Raw genomic sequence first — 12,725 nt, 5'->3', positions numbered from 1 at the left:
CCATAGTGAACTGGAGTTGGCATTCACGAAAGATCGACAAATTCCGAGCATTTGCGGCAACTACTCATACAAGTTATGATTGGAACTATGTGTCCCCTGATGCTGTGAGAGAGATACTAGAAGATGGGGGTGACATGAATGAGCATAAGCACGTCAAAGCTGCTCGGAAGAAGCCGACCGATACGACTAAGTGATTGCGGCTACCGATGTTCAGTTGGTTGAGGGTGACCGTGGTATTGCACATATACTCCCTTAATGTCATTATCTAATTTAAAATAATACAAATATCAGTTTCATTTGCTTCATATATAATTATTGGGACTATGTATTGCAAGTCATCATGTGTTATAATGTCTAACATTATATTTTGCAAATATGGAAATATTATTCAATAAGCAGTCAATATCACAGCAAGCCGGGAATCAGTAAATGCTCCTTATCATGTCCATTTACATTAAAGAGCTGGCGTACTAATGTGTTAAAAAAAAACTGACACGTGAGTCATAAGTAACATAACATGTGCTATACATTGTTTAGTGAATGGTTTATGGTTTATTTATATATAATAAAATTCCAAATATTGCTGAAGATTTATTTCGTCTATATCACTAGGGATATGAGTGGCCATAAGCATGTGAGACCTGCTAAGAAGAAGCTGACGAGTACGACCGAGTGATTGTGGCTACCGTTGTTCAGTTGGTTGGGGAGATCGTGGTATTGCTAAGAGGGAGCACATAATATGTTTTGCAATCAAATGTTCTTTTGTGTGTGGAATTATGAGTATTTATGTAAGTTAGTGTACCCTTTAATATTTTTCACCTAAGTATCGAAATGTAATTAGCTGCAATGTTATGTTTCTTTTTTACACACTGCTTTCTATTTGCTCTATTCCAACAAAGTGCTTCAAGTATCCTTCAGTTACAAAAGTGTACAAAATCGTGCCCCTAATAACCAGTCGAAAAAAGTGGCTACTGCTGGAAATGATTACTGGTAATGGAAACAACAGCTGGCTGCTGGAAATGCTGCATTAGCCTGAGGATTTGAAAAATGAATCTCTGTTAAAACATAATTCACCCTAAACTGCCCATTTTACACGGTAAAAGTCATAGCTTCTTCACATAACTACAAATTTCATACTTGATCAAATGTCTATGAAAATTTATAAATAGGGAGAAGACGTAAAATTAACATGTCTCCAAATTTCATGGAAGAATGAAACCAAGCAAATTTTCATTTCAATTACCAGTGGACATAGTAAGAGCTCATCGGTGGACATGAACAAAAACACAATAATATTCAAAAACTGAATCTATAAAACTTCACCTGATCATTAATCTTCATAACAACCACATTTCGTCTAATACAAATATAAATCATTCAGTTGGTCCGTGCATCTTGTCAAAATCGTTGAATAATGGGTCACTACGATGTATTGGAGTTGATTCGTCATTGTTCGACGGTGATGTCCTGCATAAATATCAAACACAAGCACATAAAAATTTTACCTATTCAAATTTTAGATGTTATTACAAATAGTGTTAGCATCTTACGGTGTGTTCAAGGCTGGGCATTGTCTTCTATCATGACCAATGCGTCCACACTCCCGACAGTGTCTAATCCCTCGCTTCATTGCCTTTTCCTTTGCTCCCGTTACTCCTTTCGACCTTCCTTTGCACCTCACTCTCTTAGGGTCTTTCATATATTGTGTTTGAGAGCTGGACCCTCCAACTTCGTTATTACTTGGTCCATCCTTCAGCAACTTCAACTTCACCTGCAAACTTTTTAGAGTCTCTGACAGTAGCTCACATCCTTCTTCACTCATTAATGCATCCTCAACCACATCTGAAGCAAGTCGAGACATTGTACTCCGCTTTATTAGAAGGCCAGGATCTGCACAGTCTTTAATTTCGTTGCCATTTGCATCTGACACCAATCTAGATTTCGCAGTTTTCTTCCACCTCTTCAAAATATATTTATCGGGCATATATTCAATCTGGTCCCTTATGAACAATGCTAGGATGTGCTTGCAAATAATTCCAACAAATTCAAATCTTCTGCAGCTACACGATGCGTGGTCAGAATCTTTGACATATACGACTTCTGCCACTCTTGTTTCCCAATTTTTCCTTTCGCTCACGTTAAAGACAACTTTACAAGCATCCTCTGTTTTGAGCTCTAGGAAACATGTTGTACTTTGTATTAGTTCTTGCTCAAACTTTTGAAACATTGTCCTTGTGTACAAGGTAGCCATTTGTTTGTTCATTAGCATCGGTAGAAGACATTGAGCCACTTCAAATGCATCTACGTGATCAGCAACTAACTCTTTTTCACGTTGATGAGAAAGTGCCCTCTCAAATCGTATTATGAAATCCATCAACGAATTTCTCCTTGATATGTATTGCTTGAAAAAACTATGAGAACCTTCCGCTCTTTGGCTGCTTGACATTCCAGCGGCAAAAAATTGTCGTGCGTAGGCTGGAACCCAAGATTCCCTTAAATCAAACATTGAACTTAGCCATGGATGGTCAGTCAAACCAGCCTTTGTAACCACAATATTCCATTTTGCATCAAACTCATCCTTATTGTCAGTATCCCATATGGCTTTCTGAAATTCACGCCAATACTCCTTATAAGCGTCACGTGGTAACTTAACAGAGAACTTTGATGTGATGTGCCATATGCAAAGTCGATGAAATGTAGTCGGGAAGGCTATTGAAATCGCTATGGCCATTGCCGCATCTTGATCTGTAATGATCGTTTTAGGTTCCCCACCTGGCATGGCTTTCTTAAACTCCTCAAACATCCAAACAAACGACTCAGTCGTTTCCTTGCTCAAAAATGCGCATGCTAAGACAATTGTCTGACCATGGTTATTAACTCCCAACATTGGTGCAAATGTCAAGTCGTATCGATTCGTGTTGAATGTGGTATCGAATACAACATCTCCATAAAACCCATACGCCCGTTTAGAAGTTGCATCTGCCCAAAAACATCGACTAAACCTGTCATGCCCATCTCCCTCAATCTTGAAATAAAAAGCCTCATTTTTTTTCTGTTCAGTCATAAAATACTCGGTCACTAGTTCAACATCGTGGTTCCTCAGCTTCCCATTCACACTACATTCAAGATTGTAGATATCTTTTTTGATAAAACCGATTTTATCCATTCCTCCGGATTGCACCTCGAAAATACTTACCTTCTGATGAATGGGAATATTAACTGAACCCAACTGTTTTGTGAGTACTTTTGTAGAATCTGAAATATGACGGTGTGATCTCAATAAATGCATTCTTTCTGAGGGTGTCATCTTATGATTGTGTCCCTCTGCAAAAAGAGATATGGTATACTTCTTGCTCCCATTTGTCTTCACAACCACAATCTTAGCTTTGCAATTGCATCTACTTATTCCCCGTTGTCTTTTTCTCTCCCGAGTTTCATCCTTCCTGTATGCACCTTGTTTGCAACATACAAATTCTTTCCTCAAAATCTCTTTCTTATTTTTCCCCCAAAAGCTAGAATGAAGTCGAATACCAAAGCCAGCAAAGAATGCATATCTATTATAGAAATTGTAAACGAGGTCAAGCGAGTCAAACTTCATCCCAACTGCTGGTGTTTCCTCATTTCTTACTTCAGGAATATAAACCCTCCCATTAGCTGTTGCACATTCATCACTCTCTGAGCCCCCATACATTTTATCTACGTATATTATTGATCCACTTCTATATTACTGCATAGCAATTATTCATTCATTAATCACTCATTACTGCATCACAACATATCAATGCATTCCACTTACACAAAACATTGCCCAAATTGACACAAAATACGCATAGCCTAACTTCCGATTACACAAAACGCAAGCAAAATTTCATAAAAGTTACGTCATCTCTTGTGAAATAATCTGGTAAAAATAACATTAGAACCAACATGTTCAACTAAGAACACAAATGTAATTCAAACCACCAATTACAGAACTTCACCCAATATCCTCTCCAACTGCTTACTCCTAATGTCATTAAGCCTAAGTTTAGGTTCTTTTACCTACATTTCATAATTTTCCACCCCGACCAACAACAATGAACTAAGTATATTGAATATTCATAAGGAAATGACACATTATTGATTCCAAAAATGACGCATTATTGATGCCACAAATGACGAATTTCCCACCCTCACAAAAAATAAACCTAACCCAATAAAATCAATCCAGCAAGTGAACTTACCTCTCAAAATCAATCGGGAGCTCTGCAGTCAGTCAGCTTGAAAGAATGTGGTGGACATTAGAGAAGACTCTTTGGTATTTGAGACTCCATCTCTACCAAAATCGAGGAACAACTGCTGCTGCGGCTTCTAGCTACAAAAAGAGATATGCTACTTTGCTTTCATCTGGAATCTTGTCAGCTGAATGAAAAAGAGAAGTGGTTTTCACTTGAGCCATAGAATCAAAACAGGGCAACAGCTAGGTAAGAGCCATTCTTCGTAATACCCAGGATACCATAGATCGCAGGCCTCCCAACGAGCTAATGACAATCGAGTGACTATAAGGTTTGAGAGATTTGGATCCTTCTAATTGTGGGTTTGCTTTACGTTCAAAAAGAGAGGATTGTGTTCTTCAGTTTTTCACAGAGAGGGAAAGAGGGGAACAACTGAAGTTGGGTTTCTAACGGGTTAGATTTCAACCCGATTCTACATGCATCCTCTTTTAAAAACTCACCGTTGGATGAAATCCAACGACTCTTACATACCCCTCAAAAACACCCCTTATAACTTCCCACTCACTATAGAAGCCCTCCCTTGTTTAACGGGCAGCTTGGGTTGGTCACCTGAGGCACAGGAAAGAGGCCAATCTTGGTACTTGTGGCATGTGGAAAACCACCACTTAAGTGGTCAACTTGCTTAGGCATGTTAGGCCATCTAGGAGGAGGCGTGGGCCTTCCTTTAAGTGCATGGGTTTCTTGCCTGGTCAGATGATAGGGTATATGAGACTTAACCCATGTGAGAGGCCACTATATTGGAGAAAGCACGTGAGGCCAATGATGGTATCAACACAATTGATGCATGTTATAAAAGCAAAAGAGCCAATTGCACAAGACTTGGAAAGAGCCTCGAATGCACAAGACTCAGCCTCAGCCTATGCAATCAAACTCTCCCAGAAGGCCCAATTGTCCAAAGCCATGAAATTTCCTCAAAACCATTTAACCTTCCAGTGCATACCCAATAAGAGAAAAAAACAACCCAAAACAGAAACTTCAACGAAACCCAATATTTGTGACTAATTATATTGACAAATTCCACGTCAAAAAGGAAGAAAATTTCAGATGAGAGGAGAAAAAAAAGAACAAAGAACTGAAGAAAGCGAGAATAAGAAAACGCAGCCGTCTTGTGCGGTTTTTGAATTGTGAAAACTTAAATAGAAATGCCCACATCAACCAATGAATTAGATTCAGAAAAAAGTTTTAGAAAGTAAACTGAGAAGCAGCCAAATAAAAGGAGTTCAAATGTTAGAATTAAACATGGAAATCGAGAAAAATCAAACTCGAATGGATAAGAAAATGGAGAAGAAAAAAAAAACTGTACTCGAATAGAATCTAGTACATAGTTTGGTTGGGAATTAGGATGGAATGGAATTAGTTCCACTGTTTGCTTTTGAATTTGTAATCGGATGTAATAAACTGTAAAATAAAAGTAAATAGGAAAAAGTACAAAACAAAAGCATACAATTATAAAAAGAATTGAAAGAGTTTAAAAACAAGGAAAAATCAATAAGTTATAAGCAAGTAATGGTGGATGTGGATCATAGTTTAAAAATAAAAAAAGTAAATCCTATCAAATATTCTTGTGTTAAGATTTAAGCGAGACGGATCCTTGGCCCACCACTAGCAACATAGATATTGTTCTTAACTTAACCACCTGTTTAGCAAACGGGGTCTTTTATACAAAAGACCTTAATGTTATTAGGAACCATTTATTATATGGGACTCCTATGTTTGCATATCAAAAGTAAATGCAAAATAGAAACTTAAACAAGCACACAAGTGAACAATGCAGACACGAGAGAGCCTGAGACTGGTTTCTACACCAATGATCCATAACCCAACAATTATTAAGATGATAAATTTGGGTACTTGAAAATTGATGGGGAGAATCAGAAAATGGAAGAATCAAATCAAATCAAATCAATAGACCCAGTACATAAAATGCAACCAAATCATTGCATCTATTCAATACCAAAACAAAGACCATATGCTGGAATAAACACAGAAACAAAATACATTTATTTACCTTTTCCGTTTGGAGTGATCGATGGTGGAGGATGTTAGGAAACGGGGAATCGGAGAATGGGAATGATGAGAGAGAGGTGATCTCGATTTGTGCTCGCTCTGCGATTCTGCGAATGGGTTGGCGAAGAGAGCTGGAGGTCGTGGACTGTGGAGGCGTCGGCCGGGAGAAAGAGAGACCAAGCGAGCGACTGAGTGACAGGGGGAAAGGCGTATTTATCCTTGCTGGGGCAATTACTGTTTGTGAAAATTCCAAACACACTAACACGCACATCACTTTCAAAGAAAGTGATTTTCTCCTAAATAATCAATGCCAAAATGCCACGAAAAGCCGGTCAGCCATGGCGGCACCACATATTGAAACCAGTTTGTCAAAACACTCTCTTCTTCTGCCATTGTGTCTCTCTAAATTGGGCTCCACAAAGATGGCTTTGCTTTCTTCAAGTCTCCACCTTTACCTTGGCCATACTTTCTTTGATTCTTTTCCTTCAAGTCTCCACCTTTACCTTGCGGTATTTGACAGCTCATCGTTGTATTAATATTAATTACAAGTAGGTAGCTGGTCCTCAAGAATACCACGCCCAACAAACCCATCCAAATATGCGAGTTTGTGTTCCTAAGGCCTGGAACTTGTAGCTGCAGTCTCCACGAGTCTACACAAGTCAAGCTAATATTTCCTGCTTTCACACTTCCAACACTCTTATTGTTTTCACACACAAGCTAACAGAGGAACCGTCTCGAAAAGTTCCTTTCTTTCTCTATGTAAATTCCTTTCTCCACAAGGCTAATGTTCAGTAACCAAACAGAGGTATTTATGTCTCAAAGAAAAGCACTTGCTTATTAGCTATGGAAATTGAGAGAGCAACAACTGGTTTCCTGGTTTGCAAATACTCGTCGTGGAGATCAGTCTTCTTCTGAGCCATATTTAACACCTACTAGTAATCTTTACAAACCCTCCTTGAGTTTCAGGGATGAGGGCTACTTCAGAATCAGCAGAGTGGATATTTTTAGCCACTGGCCTTGGCCTAGAGATCTTGTCAGCTGCTTGTGATCAGGCTTCCTCCCCAAGAACACCCCACTATGCCCTATTTGGGATGCTGTTCGCTATTGCAGCTGTGCTCATTTCCATCTGGGAGCTAATTTACAGAGGTAAAAAGGAAAGAGTTGTGTTGAGGAGATGGGGAATGCTCTGGTGGTTTTATCATACACCACCTCCTCGACATACGCCTTTTGGTACTCTTCCTGACATTTATGGACTAGTTGCTGGCATCTCACAGTGCATTTGCTCTATAGTTCAGTATGTTTACTGCCTTCGGCATGCTAATAGTCCTTTCAAAGCATCCCTTTTGCCTGCCATATTTCTTATGTGTTTAGGTGGTTCAAAACTATGTAATAACCGAATGAACGCGAATACCACTGATAACAAGGACTCGTGCGAAAATTCTTCAAGGTAAGCTCGAATTAAACTGCTCATCGGCTGCTTAATTAATTTGCATAATCTTTTTGCAGCTTTTTAGTCTTATTTATTTAGTTTTGAAAGGAGACGAGATGGAAATTTTAAGAAATAATTAAGGGGGATTTTAATGGATATCATATCACATGGGAATTCTACTTTATTTCAATCAGCACAAAATGTAAAGACTAAACTGCGAGGGGAGCTAGCTCTGTATCTCTAATAAACAAGATTGCTTTCTTTTCTCTGTTTGCTTTTTCATCTGTATGCATGGCTTCCATTCCACTGATAGAAAATATTCTCTCAATCTGTTGGTTTGTAGCACGGAAGAAACTTCGTGGCATGCAATCAAGGCAGATCTACCATTTCTTTATGATCAAGAGGTAGGGGTACCAATTTAATTATGATTTAAAGTAAATTATTTCCAAAACATACATATATGCACATATATAACCTTGAAAGATCAATTTAAAAGTTGTCATTTGTATATATATCATGGGAATAACTGAACAAAAATAAAAGAAATTATATTTCCATCTTTCTCTGGATAGTAAAGTGAAATTTATCCTTTTATTTCTTTATCGTATTTGTATATATATAGACACATACATATCTTTTGTTTCGGGAGGACATGATGAAGTCCCATATGAAGGCCTACGTGATAAAGATGATGAAGTCCCATATGTATCACAGAATGTCAATTTGGAGCTCACTTTGGGAAGGCCACATTGGGATTGAATACAATAAAGAAAAATTAGGTATTAGACATAATGATGAATTAGGATTTGAGACCGAGTATTTTTGTTTGGGTTTTAATGTCTATGAATGAAATTTTGTTTTGAATTAAGCTAAAGAGGAGGCCCATATGTGAAATTTATATATATATATATATATAAAAATCATTGACCATTAATATAAATATTGCGTAACTGACAAAATACCACAAAAATAAGATTGGTAATGTGGTTGTGAACAAGGCTTTCCTCCTTTGAGGGTCAAGGTTTAAGTCTTTTCATGCACACTAAATTTCTTACCCTTTTAGGTTGAAAGCAACATAGAGCAGCATCGGCTGCAAGAGCAGCGGCGGCAACCGCATGAGCAGCAGCAGCTGCTGGAGATGTGGCTGCATGAACAACATGAGCAGTATGAGCAGTATGAACAGCAGAAGCAGCGGCGGCGGCGAGAGCTTCAGCGGCTACAGGAGCAGCAAGAGCGACTGCAGGAGCTGCAGCGACAGCTGGAGCTGGAGCAGGAGCAAGAGCAGCAGAAGTTCCTGCGACATCGGCGAGTAGTGAAGGCGGATTGATGGAGGTGGACATGCCTCCAAGAAAAGTGAACTCAAATTTATGTAAATATTGTCAGAGATAAGAACTACATTTGTCACGTAGTGGCATGTAACGAAGAAATTGACTTGGAACGTAACAAATTTAATATTTCTAAAAGGGTTAAAAAATGGAAACATTTAAAAGATTGAGACTAAGCTAAAATAGGATCCATAATTTATGGGTTTTATGATCCATAATTTATGGGTTTTATGATCCATAATCTATCATAAATGTTTTTTCATCCATTGATTTTATTATCTTCTTAGAGCATCCATAATGAGCTCCCTAAACCACCTCCTTAGATAATTTTAGGACGGAATCGTAAAAATGCAACCCCAATCATGCTCCCTATTCACCTCCTAAAATAGGGAGTCCTCTATTAGCTCCTAAATCTAAGGAGAGAGAAATGACTCCTAGTGGCTCCCTATAATTTAATGAGTATTTCAAACCTTTATTTAATGCTAACTATTTTTAATTTTATTTTTTAATAGAGATGGACCAATAAAAAAGAGTTATAGCATTTATGACTCTCCAAATTATGAAGTATGGTTGGAGTTGAAATTTTTTACAGAGCTCCTAAAAATAGCTTTCTCATATTTTTAGCTAAATTTTAGCTAAGAAATAGAGAGCATCACTGTGGATGCTCTTACCAATCAGACAATAGAAGGGTTAAAATTTTGAAAGTTCTTTAACGCCCTTGAGAAATAAATGTACTAAAACATATGATTCTTTAAAATATGAGGGCAAAATGGTAAACACAAAATAATGAAATAAAATTTGAAGGAAATTTTTTGTATTTTCATTGTCTTTTATTCTTGTGGAGTCGCAATTGCCCAAAGCCATGAAATTTCCTCAAAACCATTTAATGTTCCAGTGCGTACCCAATAAGAGAAAAAACAACCCAAGCAAAGGAGGCTAAAGCAGCCAAATCAACGGAGTTCAAATACAAACACAATTTGTTGACGGGTGATTTAGCAGAGTCCCGAGGATATATGGACAATCACACACATTACACAGATTTAGAGTGGCTCACCCATGAATCGCGCTACATCCACTGTAAAGCTTGGTATTTATATTTCACTATAAATGACTATTACAATATGCATGGAGAGCCTGCTTGAGGTCTGTCATAAGCCCTTGTCAATGGGAGTTGGGCCTCTTACATTATATAGGAAGAAGAGGGGGGCCATGCGTGCCCCTTGTTTAATGGGCAGCTTGGGTTGGCCACCTGAGGCACAGGAAAGAGGCCAATCTTGGTACTTTCGGCATGTGGGAGACCAACTTAAGTGGTCTACTTGCTTAGGCATGTTAGGCCAGCTAGGAGGAGGCGTGGGCCTTCCTTTAAGTGCATGGGTTTCTTGCCTTGTCAGATCATAGGGTATATGAGACTTAACCCGCGTGGGAGGTCGCTATATTGGAGAAAGCACGTGAGGCCCATGATGGTATCAACACAATTGATGCATGTTATAAAAGCAAAAGACCCAAATGCACAAGACTCAGCCTCAGCCTATACAATCAAACTCTCCCAAAAGGCCCAATTGTCCAAAGCCATGAAATTTCCTCAAAACCCTTTAACCTTCCAGTGCATACTAGGGGTGGGCGCGGTCCGGTTCGGTCCGGTTCTCACCTCAAACCGGAACCGAAACCGGTATTATTTAACCGGTCCGGTTCGGTCCGGTTTAGGCAAAAAAAATTTCAAAAACCGGCCGGTTCGGTTCTAACCGGTTCCAGTCCGGTTCTGACCGGTTCCGGTTTTGAACCGGATTATTAATTTTTTAATTTTTTAATTTTTTTTTTTTAAAAAAAAATTTTAAATTTTTTTTTATAAAAAAATTATAATAAAAAACTTATTTTTTTAGCTTAAAAATGAACAAATAATCCAATTCATACATTTAGAAATTTTTTGAAGTTGAACTTGGAAAATTAGTGATTATAAAAGTTAAAATATGGCATTAGATTTTAAAATTTTGTAAAAATATAAATATAAAATATATGACCGGTCCAGTTCGGTCCGGTCCGGTGCGGAGAGATGTAAAACCGGAACCGGTTCGGTCCGGTTTGTTGACTTTTTTGGTCAACCGGTTTTTTTTCCGGTTTTTTTTCACCGGTTCGGTTCGGTGTTCCGGTTTTCCGGTCCCGATGCCCACCCCTAGTGCATACCCAAAAAGAGAAAAAACAACCCAAAACAGAAACTTCAACGAAAGCAAGACTCCAGTGAGGTTGAACCAACTACAATATAACCACGTGGAAAGCGTAGTTTGAGTCAACAGTTCACACTAAATCGTTTGTTTGTTAGTCCTAGTTAACTCTCTACAACTAATCTTATGCAGCTGTATTTGACAGCTCATCGTTGTATTTTTAATATAAAGCTTGTACAAACCGTGTGGAAGGTATCATTATAAAGTCAATGAATATAAAAAAAAATTGAGAGAGTGAAGACAACATATTGAAGTTCATAGCACCACACTGCGATTTTCCAATAAGCTCTCTCCTTTCCATTATTGCCCTTACTAGAACCTCTTCTCCACTAAACCCATGACACCGTGTGGGCCATCTTCTTCTCATTGTTTTCAGTTTAGGCGGGATGTAAATCAGATAATTAAAGAAAGAAAACAGAGGATCCATCTTCGAAAGTTCCTTTCTTTTTCTATATAAATTCCTCTGTTTTCTCAGCAACCAACCAGAGGTATATGTCTCAAAGAAAAGCACTGGCTTGGTTTCCTAGTTTACAAATACTCGTCGTGGAGATCGGTCTTCTTCTGACCCATCTTTAACACCTAGTAGTAATCTTTACAGACCCTCCTTGAGTTCCAGGGATGAGGCCTACTTCAGCATCAGTAGAGTGGATATTTTTAGCCACTTACCTTGTCCTAGAGATCTTGTCAGCTGCTTGTGATCAGGCTTCCTCCCCAAGAAGACCCCACTTTGCACTATTTGGTATGTTGTTGGCTATTGCAGCTGTGTTCATTTCCATCGGGGAGCTAATTTACAGAGGTAAAAGGGAAAGAGTTGTGTTGAGGAGACGGGGAATGCTCTGGTGGTTTTATCATCCACCACCTCCTCGACATACGCCTTTTGGTACTCTTCCTGACATTTATGGACAAGTTGCTGGCATCTCACAGTGCATTTGCTCTATAGTTCAGTATGTTTACTGCCTTCGGCATGCTGATAGTCCTTTCAAAGCATCCCTTTTGCCTGCCATATTTCTTATCTGTTTAGTTGGTTCAAGACTAAGTAATAACCGTATGAACGCCAGGTAAACACGAATTACACTGCTCATATGCTGCTTAATTTGCATATTAAATCTTTTTGCAGCTTTTTAGTCTGAGATAATACAAAAGGAAGGCTTCTTCTTATTTATTTATTTTTGGATGGAGACGAGATGGAAATTTTAAGAAATAATTAAGGGAGATTTTATTGGATATCATATCACATGAGAATTCTACTTTATTTCAATAAGCGCAAAATGTAAAGATTAAAGTGCGAGCGGATAGAGAGAGAGAGTGGCTAATTCAGCTAGCTCTCTATCTTTAATAAACAAGACAGTTGTAAAAGATTGCTTTCTTTTATCTGTTTGCTTTTTCATCTGTATGCATGGCTTCCATTCCACTGATAGAAAATATTCTCTCAATCTGTTGGTTTGTAGCACGGAAGAAACTTTGTTGCATC

General features: G+C 38.3%; 3 protein-coding genes across 6 annotated transcripts in view; 2 read left to right on the top strand and 1 right to left on the bottom strand.

The window, feature by feature from the left end:
* Positions 838-6,652, bottom strand: LOC109949376 (protein FAR1-RELATED SEQUENCE 5-like). 3 transcript variants are annotated; one of them, XM_020564912.1, is made up of 4 exons: positions 4,224-6,652; positions 1,551-3,727; positions 1,324-1,467; positions 838-1,032 (listed from the first exon to the last, which is right to left on the bottom strand). In XM_020564912.1, the coding sequence occupies exons 2-3, from the start codon at positions 3,689-3,691 to the stop codon at positions 1,374-1,376; spliced, it is 2,235 nt and encodes a 744-aa protein (XP_020420501.1). In that variant the 5' UTR covers positions 3,692-3,727; positions 4,224-6,652; the 3' UTR covers positions 838-1,032; positions 1,324-1,373. The 3 variants fall into 3 exon arrangements, with proteins under 3 accessions (XP_020420501.1, XP_020420500.1, XP_020420502.1); XM_020564911.1 differs by having other exon boundaries at positions 1,551-5,006; positions 6,283-6,652; XM_020564913.1 differs by having other exon boundaries at positions 1,551-4,401; positions 6,283-6,652.
* On the top strand, positions 6,763-9,297 carry LOC18776979 (ras guanine nucleotide exchange factor R). Of its 2 annotated transcripts, none has more exons than XM_020564920.1 (3): positions 6,763-7,728; positions 8,054-8,114; positions 8,333-9,297. In XM_020564920.1, exons 1-3 carry the CDS (start codon positions 7,250-7,252, stop codon positions 8,558-8,560), a joined length of 768 nt encoding a protein of 255 aa, XP_020420509.1. In that variant the 5' UTR covers positions 6,763-7,249; the 3' UTR covers positions 8,561-9,297. The 2 variants fall into 2 exon arrangements, with proteins under 2 accessions (XP_020420509.1, XP_007210654.2); XM_007210592.2 differs by having other exon boundaries at positions 6,768-7,728; positions 8,774-9,297.
* LOC18777506 overlaps positions 11,532-12,725 on the top strand; it is a 1,832-nt gene continuing 638 nt past the window's right edge. The window contains exons 1-2 of the mRNA XM_007210094.2: positions 11,532-12,312; positions 12,703-12,720. Of these exons, the coding sequence (XP_007210156.2) occupies positions 11,873-12,312; positions 12,703-12,720 (458 nt within the window). The 5' untranslated portion in view covers positions 11,532-11,872. The remainder of the gene's footprint in view (positions 12,313-12,702; positions 12,721-12,725) is intronic.

The sequence above is a fragment of the Prunus persica genome, chromosome G5, assembly GCF_000346465.2.
Source record: "Prunus persica cultivar Lovell chromosome G5, Prunus_persica_NCBIv2, whole genome shotgun sequence".
Taxonomy (NCBI): Eukaryota; Viridiplantae; Streptophyta; class Magnoliopsida; order Rosales; family Rosaceae; genus Prunus; species Prunus persica.
Note: the sequence above shows the minus strand (reverse complement) of the source record. Positions and strands in the feature narration are given on the sequence as shown.

What these genes read in the sequence shown, in the direction of transcription:
- LOC109949376 (XM_020564912.1), bottom strand. Translation starts at nt 3,691, where the DNA reads ATGTATGGGGGCTCAGAGAGTGATGAATGTGCAACAGCTAATGGGAGG. An exon ending in TGCCCAGCCTTGAACACACC is followed by an intron (nt 1,468 to 1,550) that starts GTAAGATGCTAA and finishes ATATTTATGCAG; the next exon opens with GACATCACCGTCGAACAATG.
- LOC18776979 (XM_007210592.2), top strand. Translation starts at nt 7,250, where the DNA reads ATGAGGGCTACTTCAGAATCAGCAGAGTGGATATTTTTAGCCACTGGC. An exon ending in TCGTGCGAAAATTCTTCAAG is followed by an intron (nt 7,729 to 8,053) that starts GTAAGCTCGAAT and finishes GTTGGTTTGTAG; the next exon opens with CACGGAAGAAACTTCGTGGC. An exon ending in CATTTCTTTATGATCAAGAG is followed by an intron (nt 8,115 to 8,773) that starts GTAGGGGTACCA and finishes TTACCCTTTTAG; the next exon opens with GTTGAAAGCAACATAGAGCA.